Source organism: Rousettus aegyptiacus, unplaced genomic scaffold, assembly GCF_014176215.1.
Source record: "Rousettus aegyptiacus isolate mRouAeg1 unplaced genomic scaffold, mRouAeg1.p scaffold_m13_p_2, whole genome shotgun sequence".
Lineage (NCBI taxonomy): Eukaryota > Metazoa > Chordata > Mammalia > Chiroptera > Pteropodidae > Rousettus > Rousettus aegyptiacus.
In genome coordinates this window covers 14,461,697-14,485,476 of record NW_023416295.1, presented here as the reverse complement: position 1 = coordinate 14,485,476, position 23,780 = coordinate 14,461,697, and the positions used below count along the sequence as shown (strand labels likewise).

Here is a 23,780-nt window from a genome sequence, read left to right as displayed (position 1 = left end):
CAGCTCCCAGTGCAATGGGGCAGGTTCGGGGTGCCGAGGGAGCGAGTGACAGTAAAAACCAAGTCAAAGAAGGAAAGCCCGGGAGAAGACCCAAATGGAGTACCAGTTAGGACAGGGGAGAGACGAGGGGAAGGGGCAGGCTGAGCAGCAGAGGGGCGAACTCCAGAAGAGTGAACGCCGAGTGGGCGGGCCGCACGGGGCGCGGGGGCGGGGGGGAAGGGTACCTGGGGAAAACGGCTCAGTTGAGAAGCTCCCTGGGCCCGCCTTACCTGTGCCTGCGAGACCGGAGTCCCGGCCAGGCCTGCCGGAAACACAGAGTCCGCGCGGAACAGGAGGAGGAGAGGGTAAGGAAGGAAGGGACACCGAGCACGAAGAAGAGGGACAGCTCGCTCCCCCGAGTCAGGGAGAGCAGCTGATGGCGGGAACTGTGACCACTACGCAAACACGCAACGCACGCACGCTCGACGCGAGCGGACCAAGCGCGAGCGCGCAAGCCTGCAAACCCCGCCCCTACACGCCCTCGCCCCGCCCCAGCACGGAGCAGAGTCTGGCCGAGGCAACCCCGCTCCAGCCTGGCTGCAGTACGCGTGCGCATTTTCCACTCCATTCACTTTCGGCTTCCCACCATTTCCCTCTTACTCAGCCTAAGGGGGCATGCGCACTACTTGTCCTCCCAGGACTGCCGGTTTTTCCCGCCCTTCACTGGCCTCCAGAGGAGGGTCAGAGTTCACACCCCTCCCTGGGGATACCTGGCGGGGAATGCGGGGACTAGTAGGTGACAGAAGTCCTTCAGGTCTTGAATCTTAAGAGGCAAAGGACATACTTTTGGACTAACTCCGCTGAGAACTAGGAGGCGGGAAGAGGTTGTGTGGGCGGGGTCGGAGGTGAAAGGTTATAGGGCTACGAAAGGGGCGGAGCGAGCCGGAGGCGGATGGCGGCTGAGGCGGCTCAACAGCTTTGGCGGCAGAGGCGCTGAAACGGGGACGTGGGTCGGGCGCGTCCGGCGGTGGGAGGAGAGCGGTGGCCGCTCCCAACATGCACAGCCTGGCGACGGCTGCGGTGAGTGGCTGGGCCGCGGGGCCTGGACCCAGAACCCCACTTCAGCCCTGCGTTTCGGCCTTCTCTCCTAGCTCCCTGTGTCGAGCTGGAGTTCAGCTCCTTCTACCCTCAACCCACGCGGCCCCGGCCCCCCTCTTCCCCGCGCCCTTGTCGTGGTGGAGCCAGCCCCTACTTTTCTCGTCGGCCGGCTCTCGTGGGCTCTCGCGCCGTATTTCGCGTTCCTTTCCGGCCCTGGGGCCTGGTCCCGCGCCCGGAATGCCTTCCTCGCGGCCGGGACTGGCCATTCATTGATTCATTGCGCTGACCAACAGTTTCCGGGTGCCAGTTGCGTGCTGGGTGTCCGCTGAGATGAGGGGGAATTCCATGACCAATCTGACAAGGCCCGGGCTCGCCGAACGCACTGCCTAGGCACATCGCAGAGGGAAGGAAATGGCTTCTAGTTCAAACCAATTACTTTACAGATGAAAAATCTGAAACCCAGAGAAGTGAATAATTATGTCTGACTTAGGGTTCTCTGTGCTTAAAACCTTTTTTCACACATTTTATCAGCATGGTCTTTTAACAAAATCGGATTGGGTAATTCACCTGTCTGAATTAATCCTATGGCTTCGCTTTTCATTTAAGATAAAATCCAAACACTTTGCCATGATATACAAGGCCTTCCTTGGTCCTTACCCACGTTTACAGTCTCATATGTCATTCTCTCGGAAGGTTCTAGTTACTCTGCTGGTTCCCTGCCTTCTACCATCCTTTTTAAATGCACTTTCCCACTCCAAGGTGCACTTTCTGATCTCTATTCATGGAATGCTCACTCACACACACACACCCCTTGTGGTTGTAGCTGGCTGCTCTTCTCAGGTCTCTGCCTAAATCTCCCTAGAGTGGCCTTCCCTGACCATCCTTTTTAAAGTAGTTCTGTAACCCCCCAACTTTTCTGTTGGAGTACCCTTTACATCATTGACTCCCATTTGTAATGTTTGTATTCATTTGCTTGTTTGTTGTTTGTCTCCCCCTTGAGGACAGAGACAGGGATCATGTGGGTTCTGTTTACGTGGTTACCCCAGTCCAGGACAGTTCCTGCCACAAAGTATGGGCTCAGATACTTTGCCGAATGAGAGGTATAGGTGATGGAGGTGGCGACTGAGAGAACTTAGCCACAGTGAGAAAACGGGGTCTTACCATGTGAGCACACTTTTATAAATGCCAGTCTCGCTACTTCTGTTCCACCAAGGTGAAGTGACTTAAGGAGAGAATATTATATGGATATTGCACTACTAGGCAAAATGACATAAGTACTAAATAGAGAACCAAAAATTGCCTTAACTTAAAAATACAAAAAGGAGTTTAAGCTTAATGTGATTAGTCTATAGACAACATTGTCATTTCCAGAGCCAGTGACATCTCTGCCTCCTGTCACTATGTTTTTAAGTGTTTGTAACTGTTCAAAGCGGAGAGGTACCTTTTATGTCTCTCAATTAGATGTTTGCAATTTCCCAAGTTTTTTTGTTTCTTCTCCCTAATTACATGTATAATTTGGAAGAAGCAAGTCAGAAGATGAGGTTACTGTTGGTTAGGGGAGAGGCAGGTTAAGCAAGGGATTTTCCTAAGGTTGGCTTGTCCATCTCATAATCTGATTTTGTCTTCTCCGCACTGTGATACCAAGCTGCTCTTTTCCCTTTGCCTCCCTGAGCTCTATACCTATTCAATGCCTTTTATTTTCAGTTGCTCCTGAATTCATCTTTTGAACAGTCATTGAAGCCCTGGTTCATTACTTATAATAAGTACTCCGATACATATTTCTGCAATTAAATTTACAATGCATTTAAAATTTGAGCTTTTAGATACACTTTTACTTGTTGTGCTGCTTAGACCACACAAAAACACTGACAAGTTACTTTGTACCACTCATTCACTAGAATATTTGGTTAGTGAGGAGACTGAAGCATGGAAAAAGTCAAGCTGCCTCTTTCTCAATCTTACATGCCTTCCATTACATTAAACTGCCCGTGTTATTCTGATCTAGGTAATGGGACGGTAATGATGTGTGTTACTCATTAGAAATTGAGAAGAGTTATTAAAGCATGCAACAGTTCCTGCAATAATCTAAGCAGCTTGAGATACTTTTTGCCTAATGATGAAATTTTGTGGTTTTGTGTACTTTATTTATTTTAAAAAATAACAGGTAAATCACTCAGCGAGAGAGAGAGTACTATCAAAGGAGAATGTGATCACATGGGAATGCAGAATGTCATTCACAAGAGGGAAGAGTTGAGATAATTTGGAAATAGTTTATTGTGCTAGAAATATGTAGTAGAGTGGACTTGTCATTCTTTACAGAATACATCCTGACATCTTTATTATAGCCACCATAGAATTTGGTTTCTTTCTCACATCTATTAAATAAGGACACAAATACAGGATTAAATAAAGATTAAATAATAACAAAGTGTTCAGTGGTTAGCTAGCTTCACTTATTGGTTAAATGACTTGCTCCCATATTCAGCCTTGGAACTCCAATTCCTGCCTCAGCAGAGTAACAGATCACTTTGTTATGGACCTTGGAGGTTGCTTCAGATTCATAGAACTACAAATCCAGACATACTGTAAGTCTTTTGTAATGAATGTTATACTAGTAATCTAAAACCGCCAAAGATAAGTCTTTAGGAGGTGTATTGGGCATGCATTTAAAAATTTTTTCTACACTGATTTCCACTGATAATTCTAACATCCCTGAACTCTTGTTTTTCCCTCACTTTCTTCCTAACTGGTAACATCATTAGTTATTCTGTATCTCTTGCGGAAGCTGTGCTAGGCTCCCAGTTGCGCTCCTCTTTGGCAAGGAAAAAGAACATTGTGCTCTCTGAAAGATCTAATTCAAAAATTGTTTCCTCCTATGTCTTCTGTTGAAGTTTTAAACAAATTGGCTAACTTCTCTTTGCTTGTTCACTTCCGTGTTTTAAAAGTAATTTTGAAGAACATTCTGGCTCTTATTTTATAAAGATACGAAAATAATTAAGCTAATTTAATATTTCCACTTGGCACTATTTAGAAAGTGTGTTTTCCTGGAATATTATTATGTAGACACTCAAAGCCACATGTTGAGTCATCTCCAGACTTGGGGAAATAATCTCTTATTTCAATCTAATTCCATTCTTTCTTTATTTACTGTCACATATTCATTGGTAGAAAAACCAGCAGCTATTTTGGCCCTTGAACATAAAATTGTATTGATAGATTTGGCTATCAATTCTCTTTAAGAACCATCAACATCAAGTTTTAAATTTACTCTTGGGGGCTAAATCATATTTCTTTATCATTTATGGGTAAATGCGGGTCATTTTATTTAAATGTTTATCTAAATATCTTCCTTCTCACATTGTGTTCAGAGGTTTCAGAGATAGAAGACCAACTGTCAGTACACTGAGTTTGTGACACTTGAAGTAAACCATTGGTGACTCGATAAATTTCTTGCCTTTGTTAGGCTTTGTTGAAAGAAGATAATTACTTGAAATGCATTTTCCTTATACAAACCATTAAACAGAATAGAGGAAAGCAACGCCCTCCTAAATTTTGACAGTACAAACATTTTTAACACATCTATTAAAAGGAAAGGACCACCAACATTTAGTGAGATAACTCTAAAGATATACTGTTATGTCCATTAGATCTTGTTTGTAATATTGGAAGACTGTTGAGGAAGATAATAGTCCATATTAGACTTCTCATGAATGACTTTATGTTTCTGGATATGTAATTGAACTTACTGTTTATCCAAATCCAACTGTTAACAAGCTATATTAGACAAAATAGTAAACTTAAAGTTCTGTTTTGGGATCTTAAGTATTTTCTTCAACTTGGAGGGATAGTTGTGATTTCAGTCTATGACTTGAGTTTAATTCTGCCATACACTCATTGTGTGAACTTGAATATGTTAAACCTCCCTGAACCCGTTTCCTCTTAGAATTTTTGAAAATAAAGGGAGGTGATCCACATTGACTAGCACATAGTATGTTCAATAAATGTTACCCCTATAAATAGTTTCTAGAAAAGGCAAACCTAACCTATAGCAGCAGAAAGCATATCCATAGTTGTCTAGGGCTGAGTGTGGTAGGGTTACTAACTGAAATACTAGAGAACTTTTGAGGGTAATGGAAGTGGTCTGTATCTTGATAGTATCTTGTTACTCTGGTATATAAATTTTCAAAATTCACTGAAACACACTTAAAATGGATGTGCTGAAAAGTTTTATTGTGTGCAAATTATACTTCAATAAAATTTATTGTTAAAGGACCACTTAGATTAGTCTCTCACTTATAACAGAACTAAATAATTCCTAAGATTTTATAGCCCACTAAGACTTTGGTAATTATTTAATATAGTTTCCTCATTTTCCAATGGCAAAACTGAGACTTGGAAAAGTAAATGACTTATCCTAGGTTACAGAATTCTAGAAAGAGTAAAACTGTGTTTTGAAGCTCATTATGGCTTCTAATCCACTGTGCATTCCACTTATGTACTTGTGTAGGTACTTACAGTTTGAGGTGTTTCCTATTCAACTTGATAACAGGTTCTTAATCCTAGGTCCATGGATTCCCTGAAATTGTATATTTTGTGGAAAACTAATTATGTGAAAAACGATTCACAATTATATATTTTTCTGAGAAAAAGATCCATAGATTTCGTTGATTCAAGAAATGTTAATCTCTATGCTTGGGCTAGTGTCCTGCTATCATTGTTAATGTGTTTAAGTTAGGTCGTCTCCAGTAGGGAAGTCATAGATGAGTTTGTTTGGCTGCCACTGAATAGTGTGTGCTACTAAACTGAGTTCCCTATCAACCACAGCCTCAGAAATGTAATTAGTAAATCATAAATTAAAATAATTGTAGTAATTTAATTAAATAGAGAATGAGAAGAAGGGGAAATCTTTCCACCATCATTTATTCATAGTTTCATTAGTTGTAAAATGAAGCTAATAACCATATTGTCGTGATCATTAAATGAAACCATGGTTTTTTTAAAATGCAGTACAGTTCCCTCTCTTCCCTCATCCCCTTCTTTCACTTCCCACTCCTTTCTAAGAAGACATCAATTTTCAGATTATGATATTTTTGTGAAAGGTGTTCCTAAGTGATTCTTGGGATTCAGAAGAAGAGTAAGATACATTTTGGGTTTTTATTACCACCAGGATCTAAGAATAAAACTAGACTGGTTTTTGTACCATTCACAAAAATTAACTCAAAATGAATTAAAGATTTGAATGTAACACCTAAAACAATAAAATGCACAGAAGAAAACATAGGCATTGAGCTTCTGGACAACAGTCTTAGTGGTGCTTTTGTGAATTTGACTCCAAAGACAAGGGAAACAAAACAAAAACAAATTAAAAAGCTTCTGCACAGCAAAAGCTATCAATAAAAGGCGGCCAACTAAAGAAGATATTTGCAAATGATATTTCCAATAAAGGTTAATATCCAAAATACATAAAGAACTCCTACAACTCAACAACAAAAAAGCTCAATTAAAAAATGGGTAAAGTGTCTGAAAAGACATTTACATACAGAAGGCCAACAGGCATGTGATGAAAAAATGTTCAACATCACTAATATTAGAGAAATGCAAACCAAAACTGCAATGAGATATCACCTCATACCTGTTAGAATGCTACTGTTTAAAAACACAAGAAACAGCAGGTATTGGAGAGGATGTAGAGAAAAGAGAACCCTTATACCGTTGGTAGGTTTGTAAATTGATGCAGCCACCAATGGAAAACAGTATCGAGATTCTGCAAAAAATTAATGGAACTGCCTGCCACATGATCCAGCAGTTCTCCTTTTGGATATTTATCTGAAGAATATGAAAACACTAATTTGAAAAGATATATATCCCTATGTTCATCGCAGCATTATTTACAGTAGCCAAGATAAGGAAACAACCTAACACATTGGAGTACTACTCAGCTATAAAAGAGATAAAATATTGCCATTTGCCACAATATATATGAATGGGTTTCGAGAGTATTATGCTAAGTGGAATAAGTCAGATGGAAAAGACAAAACCATATGATTTCACTCGTGTGTTATAAACAAAGATACAAATAAGACAAAACTAAAACAAACTCATAGATACAGACAACAAATTGGTGATTACCAAAGGGGACGGGTATCTAATATATGTTGACAGATGGAAACTAGACTTTTGGTGGTGAGAGCACTAAAATGTACAGATACCGAGTTAGGATGTTATACACTTGAAACGGATAATGTCATTAACCAGTGATACCTCAATTTAAAAGAAAAGGTCTAGTGAGATGCTGGAAATGTGCTTTGGAGTTTTGTTCAGGAATAATGTGCAAAGTATTTTAACAATTGTCTGGTAATGTAAATTAATATATAAATCAGTATGTAACTCAAAACTGTAAAAATATTATTTTTATTCTCCAAGATAACTAAATTTTCATTTGTGTTATAAAATTACTTGTTGATACAAGTCACAGACTGGCTCTAATGAAGGTAATGAAGTTTGCTGATGGTGGTAGCTGGTGACAGGACTTTGGGAAGAGTTGACCAGAATGCGTAATTACTAATCATGGTAAATACTACATTGCTGGAGCAGCATCTCTGAGGTCCCCTTTAGTTACTGGATTGTGGGCTGTTCAAGAGACTGAGCAGGAAACCTAAAGCTAAAATTTTAGCCGTTGTTTCCACTGAGCCTTTAAGGTGATAGAATACTCTAACTATACCCTATCTTCTGGTGGGAATTACTTTTCCAAAAATAATTTTCAAGTTGAAGGCCTGTTTGTAGAAAGGGCAACTGCTTGGACAATACGTCTTTTGCTATTGGGAAGAGGAAAAAACTACCCTGTTCCTTCTATATCATATTGTTGCTTTAGGAGCCTGTATTTCTTTAAGAAGCATCACTGAAGGGGAGTCACAAAACAGCTCTTAACAGATTACTCTAAGGCACTTAAAGAAGACTTAAGCTGCGTGATGTTTCAGTTCATTTAGCAGAACACTTTGGTTCACTCTGTCAAGCAAATGAAATGATAAACGTTAAACTAAAAGTTTATAATCAGGCTTCCATTTATAGAAGGCTATTGTTCAGTTTGGGTTGAGTAAATATAAGTACACTTCAAAGTCTATCGGTAGACCAGTCTTTTCTTTAGAAAAGCCAGTTGTCCTTTTTGTTCTTCATCTTTTCATCTCTACAATGGATGGGTCATCCTATCACATTAAGGTGTAGTGGGAACATGTCAGTACTGTGAGAAACTAATACGGTTCAAGAAAGCATTGAAGTATGCACCTTCCTACTTGAATGAATTGAGCAAATTTATTCCTGTTAGCAAAATGATCTCATCTGCAAATGTATAGGTCTCATTTTTCTATCTACCCAACTTTTTATTCTTCGTGGTTTGGGAGGGAAGTGAGAAAATATTGGATGTAGGGATAGAAATCATGAATTTGTCAAGACTTTAGAGCTAGGAATAACAGTGGTAATCTTTTTAGTCTACCATCTATATTTTCCAGATAACAGCAATCCGTGGACTTAACCAAGGTCAGAAAGCTATTTGAAAATCTTGAAGAATTATAGAAATCCTCGTTTTGGGGGGAATATTGTGATTCTTTACCACAGTAATGAATGCATGTTCTATAAGTCTGTTTTCTGCTCCATGAGTGGAATGCTGTAATTACTAGGGAAACAACAGCAACGGGTGGGGTGGTGTAACTTTTCTTTCAAAATCTAAACCATACAGATTTCATTGTGTACATGAAAAGTCTCCCATGTGTCCTAGAAATGTTATATATAAATGTATAAGACTGTATGTATATATTGATGGAAGCATATATGCTATTCTATACACTTTTTTTGTCGATTTGTGTTTTTTACTTAGTATCAGCACATATAGAGCTATCTCTTTTAAAGGGCTACATAAAGATGTACTCAAACATATTTAACCAGTTCCTTATTGATATTTGTCATTTCAAGTTTTCTGCTTTTAAAACAGTATATCCTGATATGTCTTCAGTACAGCCAAAGTATACCTATAGAATAAATTCCTAAACGTGGAAAGGGTGTGTCCATTTTAGATTTCAATAGATTAAATTAATTTATATCAAATGTATGTATTTAGAAAACCTCACCTGGTATTTATGAAAAATATATTCCCTCTAAAGAAGTACTGCGGAGTAAGACTTGGTTTGACTCTAATGAAACTCACTTGTTTACTTTCTTGTTTTCACTTGAAGCCTGTGCCTACTGCACTGGCTCAAGTAGATAGAGAAAAAATCTATCAGTGGATCAACGAGCTGTCCAGTCCTGAGACAAGGGAAAATGCTTTGTTGGAGCTAAGTAAGAAACGAGAATCTGTTCCTGACCTTGCACCTATGCTGTGGCATTCATTTGGTACTATTGCAGCACTTTTACAGGTGGGTATTATCCATGAGCTGTAGTTCAGTCTTGTTCATCACACTTGTATTTCTCTACCTTTACCTAAGTGATTCTGAAAACATTATAGTAGAATAAGTCTCTAAACATTAGCATTTGTAAGAATCTCTTTTAGAAAGGTGCTTATTAAAATACATGTTTTTGGATCCTAGCCAAGAGATTTATTTAGTCTGAAATTTAAAATCTCTGTGTTTAACAAGGACCGCCGCTGCTCTCAGGTGATTCTGATGCAGGTAGTCTAAGAACTACACTCTGAGAAACTCAGGTTTAGGAGTACTAGAAGATAATGCTGCGTGACAGTGAGAAGAAGGCAAAAAGTAAGATGTAAGGACTGCAAGGTATATTCTCGGGAAAGAAAATATTAAAGATATAACAGCAGTAGGATTAAAGGTGGGTACACTTGTACATTGAAGAATAAATAACTGAAATTTGGTTCTGGATGGTCATTGGTGAAGAATAAATTGATTTGGTAATCTAGTGGAATGATCATCCTTTGTTATCTAAAATACCTAATATAATAATTAATTTTTCAGATCTGTTAAGTCAATTCACATTTTATCCCTACTACATGTAGCCAAGACTCTCATCTTTCTTACAGGAATATTTTCTACGTAAGTTTTACAATTAAAATACATGAAATTGTTTTCAACAAATCATCACCTTTTAACAGAGTATGCATATTCATTGCTGTTTGTATATATCCCCACGCATATACCCATGTTCTTCTCTTCCCCTTTTTGCAATTGTTACCTAACCAAACTCAAATTTCTTTATGAGTCACTATGGTTGATTTACTAACTCTTTCTGGCCAGCAATCTTATCACTCTATAAGTTAAAGCAGGGTATTGACAAAAAGAGGGATTATAAATGTAAGAGTCCCTCAAGTGAAAGCCTCAACAAATGCAGAATATAAAATAAAGTATCGGTGACCACAGTTGCCTCCATAGAAATCTTCCTAGAGACATATGTAGAAATGTCTCAGATAACTTCAGTCAAGTGTATTTCAGATGACAGGACTGGAGCATTGTTTGTTTATTTTTGCTCCCTTTTTGATGGTTCAATTCTTAAAGGATAGTTGGAAATAAGAGGGTTTAAAAAAAAAAAAAGTTCTTTTCTATAAAATCATGGGAATTAATTTTACAAGTTATTCCATGTTCATCTGGTGCTGGTTTCCATTTTTTAGGAAATTGTAAATATTTATCCATCTATCAACCCACCCACCTTGACAGCACACCAGTCCAATAGAGTTTGCAATGCTCTGGCATTACTGCAATGTGTGGCATCACACCCAGAAACCAGGTAAGTGCTTTGAATGAGTGTGTCGGCAGGGAGGTTTGTACTGAATGTAGTCTTTAATTTTTTCTGAATGATGACAGAGGGGCATGCAGTAGGGTGCATGTGTGTGTGGACCTTCAGGATCCTCATTTACTTTTTGTTTTATTTCTAAAGAACTTCTGGTCTCTTATTCACTAAATTTTAGTGTGGTAACAGTATAGTATTAACATGTTTTGTATAATTTTTTTTACCTTTTTTTATTGTGGTAACATAAAATTTGTCATTTTAACCATTTTTAAGTATACAGTTCATTAGTATTAAATACATTTATAAAGTTCAACTATCACCATTATCAATCTCTATAACATCTTTTAAAACTAAAACTCTATACCCATTAAATAATAACTCACCATTCCTCCAGCCCATGGCAACACCATTCTAATTTCTGTCCTAAGATTTTGTTTACTCTTAGTACCTCACATAAGTGAGATCATGCAGTATTTGTCTTTTTGTGATTGGTTTATCTCACTTAGTATCATGTTTTTAAGGTTCATCCAATTCTGACATATTGTAGCATATGTCCGAATTTCCTTTTTAAGGTTGAATAATATCCCGTTGTCTCATTTACTTTTTACCCATTTATAGCAGTGAATTTTAATGGTATTCACATCTCGGGAAAGGTCAGTCATATAGTCACTTCTTCCTCCTGAATCCATGGTAGACATCACTATGCTGTGTGTGAGGCGTTACATGGCATTTAGTAAATATTGGAACCAAGTACTTTTTTTCCACCAAACCCAGATTTAGTGTCAGAATCTTTAACACAGGATTCTGTTCTAGGCATCCTCTGTAATAGATAAGAATTGGCTTGCAAGTTGAAACGTTTTTCCCTTCCTGCTGTATCTGAAAAATTAAGAAAAGGGAAACCCTGATTAGGAATCTACTTTGTGACTTTTATGGCCTTAAGGCACTTAATAGTCATTTTATTAAAGTCTTTCCCCTCTTTTGTCAAGTTTCCTTAAAAAATCTGAATGCTAGGATGGCATTGACTTTCCAGAGCTTTAGAGAAGTTACTAAGAAAATTATTTTTAAACGCTTAAGAAAAATGCAAGAGTACTTTGAGTGTTTAAAGTTTAGGGTGTTGGCTCTCCTACAAGGTTAACTACAAATAATAAAAAGTTATAGATTGATTTCATATTAGTTGCCTGATATATTACATATTAAAATGTTTTTAGAATAGTGTACCTGAAATTTTCCGACAAAAGAAGAGAGTGCATTTAAGCATAGCAGATAAGCCTGATAATGGCTGCTTTGTTTTGTTGTCTTGGTTTATAAGGTTTTGTCTGACTATACCTGTGAATATTGTTATTTGGCCATAAATTAGGTGAGAAGGGGCATCTAGGGTTATCTCTTGGACACATGATTGCATTTATGATCTATTTTTTTATCTGCAGTTGGAAATTTTATCAATTTTTAAGGTACTTAGTGTGGTAAAAAGGGAAAATTATGTATTCTCTTACCCATTGGCCTAGACTAGGGTTTTTAAATCCTGACTTTGTGGTAGCAGGAGGGAGGTGGGCAGAGGTTGTCCTGTGCTTTTAGCAGCATCCCTGGCCTCTGTCTACTGGATGCCAATAAAACACTCCCTCAGTTTGACAACTAAAAATATCTCCAGACATTGCCACATGTCCCTGGGGGTGGAGGTGGGTGGCAAAGTCATCCCAGTTGAGAACCACTGGTCTAGGCTAATGACCAATAACAGTCTTTCCTAAATATTCCTTGGTCAGGCAATATTATAGGCCTTACAGAATTAACTACCTGGAAATTTGAATGTTTAGAATCCTGAGAACTTAACTCTGGTCTCTGAATTTGATTATTATTTTATTCTAGGTCAGCATTTCTGGCAGCACACATCCCACTTTTTCTGTACCCTTTTTTGCACACTGTCAGCAAAACGCGTCCTTTTGAATATCTTCGGCTAACTAGTCTTGGAGTTATTGGTGAGTTATTAGAGTTGTTTAGCAAGCCTGAAATCCTAATTCATAATAGTGGTCTTAACTTGGGTGTCTTGTCTGGTGTTTTATGGCTTTTGTTCATCAATTGTTTTTGTCTTTGAGATCGAATCTGTTTTCACTGATAAATGAGTATCAGGAACATGATGACCCTTATCAAGTACCATTCTGAGTATTGTTAATAAGGCCCAACATTTGGGATTAAATTCAGCGTTTATTGGAATTTTAGGGAGAGTAAAGAACAAGAACTTCAGTCAACAAATAAATGTATAATTATAGGAATAAGAATTTGAGATTGTTTTTTGTTTTATTTTGTTTTTTGTCTTTCTCACTTCTAAACGATTCTCCCTTAACTCCAAGGGTTTACCTTCTATTTCCCCTAGTTAAAATTTTTGCATGTTCAAGTTAATGTTTCCATATACATTTACTATGGGAAATGGATTTACAGTTCTCTTTACTCAAGAAAATAATATATCAGCCATTTAAGATCTCAGCCTCCTGGATAGTAAAGAAGTGTCTTTGGATGTGTGAAATGCAAATATAGTCAAGAATTTCTTTCCAAAATTACCCTTCCTTTTCTAAATGTCTTTTTATCATAGTTTTTTGCTTATGTATAGACCAAACAATAATAACATCGATTGTGCAAATTCCGTTTTGTTAGGTTATTGTTTTTATGTTCAACCTGTGTTCACATGCGTGTGATTATAAACCATGAATCAGGAAGTATAAATTTAAAATTTGATATTTCTAATATATATTTTTGAGATATTTTATGCTACTTTTAAAGAGAATTATCTCATATACTCCAAATGAATGTTATTTTTTATACCTCCTCCCAAGTGGGACTCTAATTAGAAACTTTTTCTAGTATATTCTTTTCTGCTTTTAAGCTATAAAAATTTTTCATATAGGATTTAAATTATCCCCAGGATTCCAGCCAAAAGAAAACATATTTATACTTAATTTCTTGATTTAGAACCTCCTAATTCTGCTGGTTTTTCGAGTGCTGCAGTTGAATGATGCATTTATGAGGTGTTAAGATAAAGACAGTAGTAGAGGACAATATTAAGCCAATTGTCTACCCTTGCATATATTTTCTGAAACTCTGTTTCTTCAAGTTAGTTGAAAGAACAAGCAGAAGGTGAATATTTAGGACTAGACTTTTTGTTTATAGTTTAAACTTTACTGGACAAGTTTGAGTATAAATGGAATGATGTATAAGAGAAATTAGAAAACACTTGAAACTGAATAAAAATAAAAACAACATCGAAATTTGAATGGTGTAACTAAAGCAGGGCTTAGAGGTAAATTTCTAGCATTACATTCTTATACTAGAAGAGAGGTTTTTAATCAATAAGATAAACTTTCACTCTAAGAAACAAGGAACAGCAACAAATTAAACCAAGGCAGGAAGGAAAGGAAGGAAGGAAATAATGAAGAATAGACGTCAATGAAAATGAGAACAGAAAAACAGTTGATAAAACTAATGAAACCAAAAGCTGATTTTCAAAACAATTGAGATATAATTATCATATACCATTAGTTTTGGGTGTATAACATGATTTGATATATGTATATATTTCACTCTGATTACCACAATAAATTTAATTGCCATCCATCACTGCATATGGTTACAATATTTTTTTGTTGTGATGAGAACTTTTAAGGTATTTAACAATTTTCAAATATACAATACAATGTTGTTAACTATAGTCCCATGCTGTACAGTACATCCTCAAGATTTATTTACCTTATATCTGGAAAATTGTACCTTTTAACCACATTTACCCATTTCATCCACCCCCCCCCCCAATTTTTTATTGAAAAAAATGTCAATAAAATTAATAAACCTCTAACTAGGCAGACTGAGGAAAAAAGAGAAGATGCAAATTTCAAATCTCAGGAATGGAAGGGGGTATGTTATAACAGACTCTACAGACATTAAAAGGATAATAAAAGAATAGTGCTAATAATTTTATGCCCATAAATTTGACAACTTAGATGGAGTGGACAAATTCTTTGAAAGATTCAGTCTGCCAGAGCACATTCAAGAAAATATAAACAAGCTGAATAGTCTTACGTCTATTAAATAAAATATTTTTGTAGTTAAAAACCTTCCCAGTATTTTTCTTTTATCTCAGTGTATATATGCATAGGTAATTAGAAATCATTGTAATTTAACTGGGTGTCCTGTGGGTTCTTTTGAATTCTTTTTCTTTTCTAATTAGGAAAAGGACATTTAACATGAGATCTACCCTCTCAATAAAACTTTTAAGTATACAAAACAAACAAACAAACCTTCCAACATAGTAAACTATAGGCCCAGATGGTCTCACTGGTGAATAATAAAAATTTAAAGAAAAAAATAATACCAATTCTATAAAACTTTTCCAGAATACAGAAAGAAGGCTTCTCAACTTTTGGTGAGGCCAGCATTACTCTGATAATAGTACTAGAAAAAGACATTATAAGAAAAGAAAGCTATAGGCCAGTATTCCTCATGAACACAGATGCAGAAATTCTCAACAAAATGCTAACAAATCAAATCTAACAATATATAAAAAGGATCATCATGGCCAAGTTGAGGTTTATCTTGGGAATGTATACTAGTTCATCTTTCAAAAATTAGTCAATATGATTGGCCATATCAAGAGTCTAATGAAGAAAATCATACGATTATTTCTGTAGTTTTTTTTTAAAAAAGGCCTTTGACATAATTCAACATCTATTCATCATAAAAAAAAAAACTCCAGCCAAGTAAGAATAGAGGGGAACTTTCTCAATTTGATAGAGTACAAAAAACAAAAGTTACAGTAAAGATCTTAATGTGGAAAAGTGAATGTAGTCCCCTAAGACTGAGAACAAGACAAGGGTATTCATTCTTAGCACTCTTGTTCATATCATACGGGGTGACCTAGATGGTGCAGTAAGGCAAGAGAAAAAATAAAGGACATACAGCTTAGAAAGAAAAAAACAAGACTCTATTCATAGACAATATGATTAACTTCATAAAAAATCTTGAAGAATCAACCCAAAAAAGCTACTAGAACTGAAACCGACCATTTATAATAGCACAAAACGTGGAAAACTTAAGTGTAAATCTTACAAAATATGTGCAAGCTCTGTAGCTAAAAACTACAAAACAGTGATGAAAAAAATCAAAATATACCTAAATAAATAGAAATATACCACGTACATTGATTGATATATCAGTGATTTCAGTATTTTCAAGATGTCAGTTTTCCCCAAACTCATCTATGGATTTAGAGAAATTCAAAAAAATAAAGAGGTTCACCAGGACTTTTTAAATAGAAATTAAGCTGATTTGAAAATTTATATGGAAAGGCAAGTGAACTGAAATATCCAAACATTTTTTAAAAAGGACAAAGCTGGAAGACATACACTATCTGATTTCTAGACCTACTAGAAAACTATAGTAGTCAGTACAGTGTAGTATTGGATAGACTTGTATATCAATGAAGCAGAATGCAGAATCTAGAAATAGATCCACGCAAAGATGGTCAGTTGATTTTCGACAAAGGTATAAAGAGTTTAGTGGACAAAGGATAGTCTTTTCAAAAATAGTGCTGGAACAACTGAATATCCATATGTAAAACAGTGAACCATAATCCATACTGTGTACTCTACAAAAATTAACTCAAAATGGATTTTAGACCTTCATATAAAATCTAAATGAAATAGTAATTTGATATCTACTATAGGTCCTGTTAGTAAATTATGATATATGATGTTTGCTGTGGGGTTTAGAAATGTAACATATGTAGATTGCCAGTTCTGGTTAAAACGAATGATATTCTTTACTCTCTTTTAAAGTAATTGATTTTAGTTATTATAGGTCCAATTAACCAAGGCCTTTCATATAAAGACTAGGATGCATTGGGCAGTGCAGTAATAGTCATTTGTTTCATGGGGTTCTGCTTCCCTGTATACAGAATGGAGAAGGTAGCTCTGAACTGTGTCGGTCACCTGGTCAATGGTGTCAGTTTAGAAACCAATAGAATAATAGAATTGGGATGAATTTTAGAAATCATTTATTCAAACGGCTTTTTTTAATAAAGAAACAGGCCTACAAAGTGAAGGTAACTTTATCAAACTTACATAAACTGCTTATGGAACCAGAATTAGAATCCAGGGGGATGGGGGTGGGGCGAGGTCTGTGGGTGTGGGTGTGTGTTTCTTGTTTGGATATACTCACAATATTTATGCTCTTTGGGAAAAGAGGAGCAATTAAATAATCAGGAAGTAATGTTTATTTATGCCCATTATGAAGTAGGATTCAGACTGACATCATCTCTTTGCTACCTGGGAATATGCTTTAATTCTAATGTAGAATTTTTCTCTCTTACTTAAAATAAATGGAGGATAGTGATATTATTATATGATTGTCTACCAAAAGTGATAGAGAAATTATTTAGATGGCTGAACTGCTGCTAACTATATGAAGGACCAAATCTGGTACCTAATCTTTTAGTACTGACTGATAATAGTCAACCCGTGCTTTTCTTCCTTTTTTTTTTCTTTTACATGGTATGACTAGTTCTCTGACATATAAACCACAGTTTGTATACTATGTTATTTAAGTTCCACAACTAGCTAAATGAACAATACAAAGTTAATTTTAATTTGAAACCTTGATTCTGAAATAATTTTGTTCATCCATACTTTCTTTAGGGGCTCTGGTGAAAACAGATGAGCAGGAAGTAATCAACTTTTTATTGACAACAGAAATTATCCCTTTGTGTTTGCGCATTATGGAATCAGGAAGCGAGCTCTCTAAAACGGTATGTGCTTTTAACTTAATTAGATTCTACATTGCGTTGACTCTTGGGCTACTTCTTTATGGTATATAGTATAACTATTTTGGAAAGCTGTTTGGCAGTATTCACTGTCAACAAACCTACCCTATGACATAGCAGTCCCACCCAAGAGAAAAGAGCTCTAATATTCATCATCATGTGTGCAAGAAAGAATGAACTGCTGATTTATGCAACATAGATGATTCTCATAGGCATTTTGTTGAGTGAAAGAAGCCAGACACATAGGAGTTTATACTCTATGACTCCATTTATACAAAATTCAACAGCAAGCAAAAGCTATCCATGGGGATAGGTCAGAATAGTGGTTACCTCTCAGGGAAAGATATTGACTGGGAAAAGGCACAAAGGAATCTTTAGGGGTGCTGGAAAATTTCTATATTTTAATCTGATTGTGATTTATAAATGTGTACATAGGTAAAAATTTATTAAGATATACTTAAGATTAGTGTACTTAGTACATGTTACACATTTTACCATGTATGTGTTTATATTAGTTTCCCATTGCTGCCATAACAAATTGCCACAAGCTTGGTGGCTTAAAACAACACAGATTTATTCTGTTTTGATTCAGGAGGCTAGAAGTTTCACCAAAAGAAAGTTAGGGTGTCAGGAGGGTCTTTCTCAGCTTCTAGAATTGTATTCCTTGGCTCTTATCTCCACCCCCACCCCCACTCCCAGCCCGTCTTCAAAGCCAGCTATGTAGTATGTTCATAACTCTGCTTTTGTCATGTTACCTTCTCTGTGGTCAATTCTCCCTCAGCTTCCCTCTTATAAGGGCACTTGAAATTACATTTAGGGCCCACTTAGATAATCCATGATGATTAATCATTCCCCCCACCCCTACCAAGAGCTTTAACTTAATCACACCTGCAAAGTCCCTTTTGCCATATAAGGTAACATTCACCAGGTTTGGTGATTAGGACCCAGATATCTTTGGTCCTAATGGTAATCATTATTTTGCCAATCCTAATGTTATAACCCAGTAAAATTTAATAATTCCCAGAGTTAATTCTGATGAGCAGCCAAAGAGAATCATTGTAATAATTGTCTTGAATTAAACTAGTATTAATTAAATCTCTTCTATGTAAGACTTAATGAGCCTAAGTTGGCGATATTCTTTACTACTCTTGAAATGATTTTTGAAGAGAGGCTTAAAAATCTTATTTCTTAAAGATCTTTTAAGAACAGGAAAAGACTTACCTCATATGAAAGAGATGAGACATAGCTGAATCTCTAAAATCATCTTGGCCCATGCAAAAGAAAGAGGCTCTAGTTCAAATTAGTTTTGGATCTCAGCTCTGCACGTTAATAGCTTTATTACTTGGGACCTTAGCAAGTTTTTCATTAGCAGTTATACTTGGCACATAGTAAGGTGTTCAATAACTGAGAAAGTCTACTTTTTAAGAATCTGAGAATAACAATGGTACCTACCTCACAGGTTTATTGTGAAAATAAGGTATGGCATGCTATACCTGTAGGAGAAATTTTGGCACATAATAAGCATTTAATATGGTAATATTTCTTAATATTTTTTGTACTATGCATATCTTGTCAAGTAAGTTATATGTAAAGCAAGGGTCTCTGCTTAATTTTCTGATTTTCGTTATTCCCAGAAGATGAATAGATAGTTGTAAGACCAATCTGAGCAATGTTTTGGACTTCTTAATTTTGTTTTACTCCAGGTTGCCACATTCATCCTCCAGAAGATCCTCTTAGATGACACCGGTTTGGCTTATATATGTCAGACATATGAGCGTTTCTCCCATGTTGCCATGATCTTGGTGAGTTCTTTTATCTACCCTCTTTGCAACTACTTCTGAACACAGAGTTTAGTCCCTTTGCAGTTGACACTGAGCAGCTTCAGCCTTCCACCTAGAAATAACAACCCTGTAACTGTGTGTAATGATTCTTGCAATATCTGATGTCAACTAGGATTATTTTATGTTTGTTTTTTTTCCTACTCCACCCCATTTTGGGGGGAAACAGGGTAAGATGGTCCTGCAGCTGTCTAAAGAGCCTTCTGCCCGTCTGCTGAAACATGTAGTGAGATGTTACCTTCGACTCTCAGATAATCCCAGGTAAACATTTCCAGGATATATAGATTTGGGGGAAAATATTCTGGTGAATTGTTGTTCCACCTCATGGCATAGATTCCGTATCTTTAGGACAGGGAAGGGATGTTACTAGATTTAATTTGTCTGAGACAGAACTTCATTAATTACTTTTAAAATCTGAAGTGCTGAATTTAAGAAAATCCATCAGATTTTTATTTCCCCACTGTAACTATTCTAAAATTCCAGAGTAAAATTCTCTACCCTACTCTAAAATTCCAGAGAATCCAGACAGTTCCCAGAGAACCTTAGAATACGTTATTCCTGTAGTTTGGGCTTTCTGTTAATACTCCTAGTGGTCAGAAAGAGAAAAGTATTTTTAAAGATCTCTTAGGAAAGGAACAGAGCCCAGACGGCTCCTATTATATTTTCAGTTCTCTCTTTGATTCCTGTAAAGTCCTTGAGCTACTTATTTTATCCCCCTATGTTCATAGTCTTTCTCCCAGAAATCATACATTGTAGGTATAATGTATTTAGAAATATTTGACCTTTTGCTTTGTAAATCCATAATTCATGCTGAAAGCCACTTGCTCAGATTCTGCTAAACCACATAATGGGGGCGATTTCTATGTTCCTAGGAGTGGGGATAATTTGATTTAATGTGAACTTAGCCTCCTGCCACTGAGGTTATTCAAGCCCTAGCTGTTTCTTCAACAATTTTGTCCTATTTATTGGTTCCTGTTTGCACCAAAGTTTGAACATATGTTTATTTGAAATTCTACTTATACAAAGAAACTAATCTGAGTACAAAAGCCATAACTTTGCTAAAACTGCCTCATAGTTAACATTTACCTTTTTGAGGTTTTCAGATTTGACTTACTGCTGGTCATCTGTTAAAGTAAAAGAAACACGTAAAAGTTCATCTGATAATGTTGCTACCAAACTTCTGCTTTTACTGCTCATCCCTTTTTAAGGGTTTTAACTATAAAATTGAAGCAGTTTTTGGAAAGACACAAATTTTTATTGGTTTAGAGTTAAAGTTCATTAATTTATTATACTATGATTCAGGTCATATTCCACGTTAATGTACTGATTTTGGAAATGTCTAATTTACTATAACTCATATTTCTGACGAGTATATTGACAGTATTTACTGTAATAAATCAGAAAGCAGTTTGAATTGAACTAAACTGTTGTACCATTTTATTCCATTTTCTTTTGTCATGAAGTTCTACATTGGGGCATCATTCTAAAAATGTGTGCAGACTGCAGATCCTGGAGATCCTGAGCCTATACTTTATATAAGTTTTAAAGAATTTTCATGGCTTCTTCAAGTAACTTGACAGAGCCATAGATTCCCTGGGTTCCGTATATTTAGGTCTAGGACAGGGGCTCTTTCCTGTCTCTCAAATGTGGATTTATTTGTTGGTCTCCCTGGCTGGTTTGTTTGTTTCTGATGTAGGGCACGTGAAGCGCTCAGGCAGTGCCTCCCTGACCAGCTGAAGGACACAACCTTTGCCCAGGTGCTAAAAGATGACACCACCACGAAACGCTGGCTTGCACAACTGGTGAAGAACCTGCAAGAGGGCCAGGTCACCGATCCCCGGGGTATCCCCCTGCCCCCTCAGTGATCCTCCCCTGTCCCCTTCCACTGCTCCCACAAGTTGGGGAAGGGAGGGGGAACCTTCGAGAAAAACAGCTCAGGTTTTATCGCCGACCGGGAATAGACAACCTCAATGCTGAACTGCACTGGAGAAAAGGGGCACGGTGCCCTGCCGAGGTGTGCGAGCTGCCCTCTCAGGCTGCCTCAAGGACCTGGGCTCCCTCTGCTACTCCCAGGAAATGGGCTCCTGACACAGCAGTCTGCCACCGCAGCCCCAGGAGGGTGCCAACACCAGCAAATGCTGTATTTGCAGCATGCCCAAGACGACCCTTCTCCCCCACCTCTACCTAGCCCTTGGCAGGGAGAGGAGACCGTGGCGATAGCAGCAGCACTCTAGGCTTGGTGAACGCCTGGGACCAAGCCATGTGGCATTTTTTTATTTTGCCTTTCTGGAAGACTCAAGATGTGTCTCTTCATTCTCTCTCTCAGTATTTGTTTACTTAGTTTGTCTTTGTTTTGTGTGTGTGTGTGTGTGTGTGTGTGTGTGTGTTGTTTTTTTTTTTTTTTAATCACAGAGAGAGGTGTGTTTAGTAGACACAAGCTGTAATATTCAGCAAAACCTTGTCAATTGGCACTGTTTACAAGTCTGTTAGCTGCATAAGCTCAATAAAAAATTGGTCTGGGCATTACATCCCCTCCAGCAGACCAATAGCTGCATGAACTGTTGGGAGGAATGGGAGGCAGGGGAAAGGTATAAAGCCAAAGGACAGCGGGACCCCACCGCCAATTTCCCTTCCCTTTCCCATTCTGCCCTCAGTTCTGGATGCCACAAGGACCTTAACCTTGTTTTTGGCTGAATCTAGCTGCTATCCTTTTCAAATCTCCTTGCTTTCCCCCTTTTCACTTTCCTCCTCTTAAACTTAAAAAAGACGTCTTAATTCATCAGGCTATTCTAGAAGGGTATTACATTAGAGAAGGAGAGATGTTGCTGGATCTCACCTTCATTTCAAGTCCTCAAAGGTATTTTCTGGATGACTTTTAAAAGGGAGGGATAAGAGGATAGGCTACTTGATCCCATTCTTTGCTTTAGTGTGAATTTCTGAGCTCCATTTGTCTTCATGATTGTACTTGAAGCAGTATTACCTGAATTAATTTTATTGATTTAAAATAGAGGGCTGAGTCCACTATCTTAGTCCACTCAGTCTTTTTTTTTTTTTTTTTTTTTTTTGACACATTCCCTTTTGATCTACGGGAATTACAGGGTTGCCACTAAAATATTTTCCACTTGTTCATATTGTGTTATAGAATCCCCCTTCCTCCTCTGGAGCTTTAGATGACTCTGTTCACAATCAAGTGTAAAATGCCTTGCTTTCCCCCAACACCTGCTCTCTCTGTTATCTCCATCCCCAATCAAATATGGGATTGTTAATCCAACTCTAGAGAGAGACCAAGTATTTCTGTCCACGTCTCACACAATTGAAGGTGTGTCTGAACAAGTTTGGGGAGGGTCTATAAGGGGCAAGCTCAGAGAAACCTTTTTGCAGAGGCAGTTTTGCCAACACAAGGGCTCTTTCAAGCCGACTTTCATAAAGGGAGCCGGCCTTGTTAGTTGGCTTCTGTCTCTTTAGAGCCAAGAAAGTAGTAATTAAATAGCTTAAATGTAGGAAGGGTAGGATAAGCACTTATTCCCCTGCCTTCCAAAATGAAGAAGAGAAGCAGGCCGGCTCTCAGTAATCTCAAACCTGAAGAGGAGAGGTCTTGGAGAAACATGAACTGGATAAACATCTTGACTCCCTTCAACCCATAGTTTGTATCTGGAGTGTCCAGCTAGGGTAACCCTGATTTTTGCCAACCGCCTTCCAGCTGAGCCAAAGTTTTCTCATTCCCCCTCCACTGGGGAAGCAGCTAAGGCCCATGCCCTTGCTCCCTGGGAAATTCTCCATCTTTCGGTGCGTTGGCCATGTTGCTGTGCCAATAGTGTCTTAATTCTTATTCCATCTGTTCTCAGCTGGCCTTGGACCCCATATAGGAGTTGTGGAGGAGGGATGGAAATGGGTATTATTTCTTGTAGTTGGTCCTGATGTTATGTGTGTATAAAGAGACCTCTCCCCTACATTTTGTGTTTTCCATCCCTCTCACTCCCTCAACAGGATTGAAATAAAACATGCTTCTGTTTTTATAAAAATAACTTTTCCTGTAAACTGGAGATTTTATTTTGTCAATATAGAGCTATCTAGGCACCTTGATCAGGTGATCCTCACCATCTCTACCTCTATTTTCTGTCCAAACACACTGCCTTGCCAAGAGGGCAGTAATGGTCCCTTTCTGGATAAGTCCTTTGGGAGTCTTGTTGACGTATAAGAGCTGTTTCGGAGACTGAGATGGTGCCCTTTGCCTGATAAAGTATCTCTTCCTGGAACAGAACCTCACTTCTGGCTGTAGTGGCTAGAACTTAGTGTGGGAGAGATAACACTTGAAACATTCCATCACAGATTTTAAT

The 23,780-nt window shown here is 37.5% G+C and overlaps 2 protein-coding genes across 5 annotated transcripts in view; one reads left to right on the top strand and one right to left on the bottom strand.

Annotated features, from left to right (window-relative positions):
- The window catches only part of USP37 (ubiquitin specific peptidase 37), a 71,946-nt gene extending 70,603 nt beyond the window's left edge, over positions 1-1,343 (bottom strand). For 2 of the 3 annotated variants that reach the window (XM_016156691.2, XM_016156693.2), the window contains exon 1: positions 270-452. The gene's annotated coding sequence lies outside the window, so the exon portion shown is untranslated. Of the gene's footprint in view, positions 1-269; positions 453-1,231 lie in introns of those variants that run through there. The other variant, XM_036237925.1, reaches the window with a different exon arrangement.
- On the top strand, positions 681-23,468 carry CNOT9 (CCR4-NOT transcription complex subunit 9). Of its 2 annotated transcripts, XM_016156696.2 has the most exons (8): positions 681-1,059; positions 9,303-9,482; positions 10,685-10,800; positions 12,667-12,776; positions 17,481-17,590; positions 19,309-19,407; positions 19,613-19,704; positions 21,140-23,468. In XM_016156696.2, exons 1-8 carry the CDS (start codon positions 1,036-1,038, stop codon positions 21,306-21,308), a joined length of 900 nt encoding a protein of 299 aa, XP_016012182.1. In that variant the 5' UTR covers positions 681-1,035; the 3' UTR covers positions 21,309-23,468. The 2 variants fall into 2 exon arrangements, with proteins under 2 accessions (XP_016012182.1, XP_016012181.1); XM_016156695.2 differs by lacking the exon at positions 681-1,059 and having other exon boundaries at positions 6,749-9,482.
- Positions 23,469-23,780: the final 312 nt, after the last annotated feature.

Excerpts from the sequence above, each read along its gene's own strand:
- CNOT9 (XM_016156695.2), top strand. The coding sequence starts at position 9,174 with ATGTATGTATTTAGAAAACCTCACCTGGTATTTATGAAAAATATATTC. Across the intron at positions 17,591-19,308 it reads GAAGCGAGCTCTCTAAAACG|GTTGCCACATTCATCCTCCA; the intron begins GTATGTGCTTTT and ends GTTTTACTCCAG. Across the intron at positions 19,408-19,612 it reads CCCATGTTGCCATGATCTTG|GGTAAGATGGTCCTGCAGCT; the intron begins GTGAGTTCTTTT and ends GGGGGGAAACAG.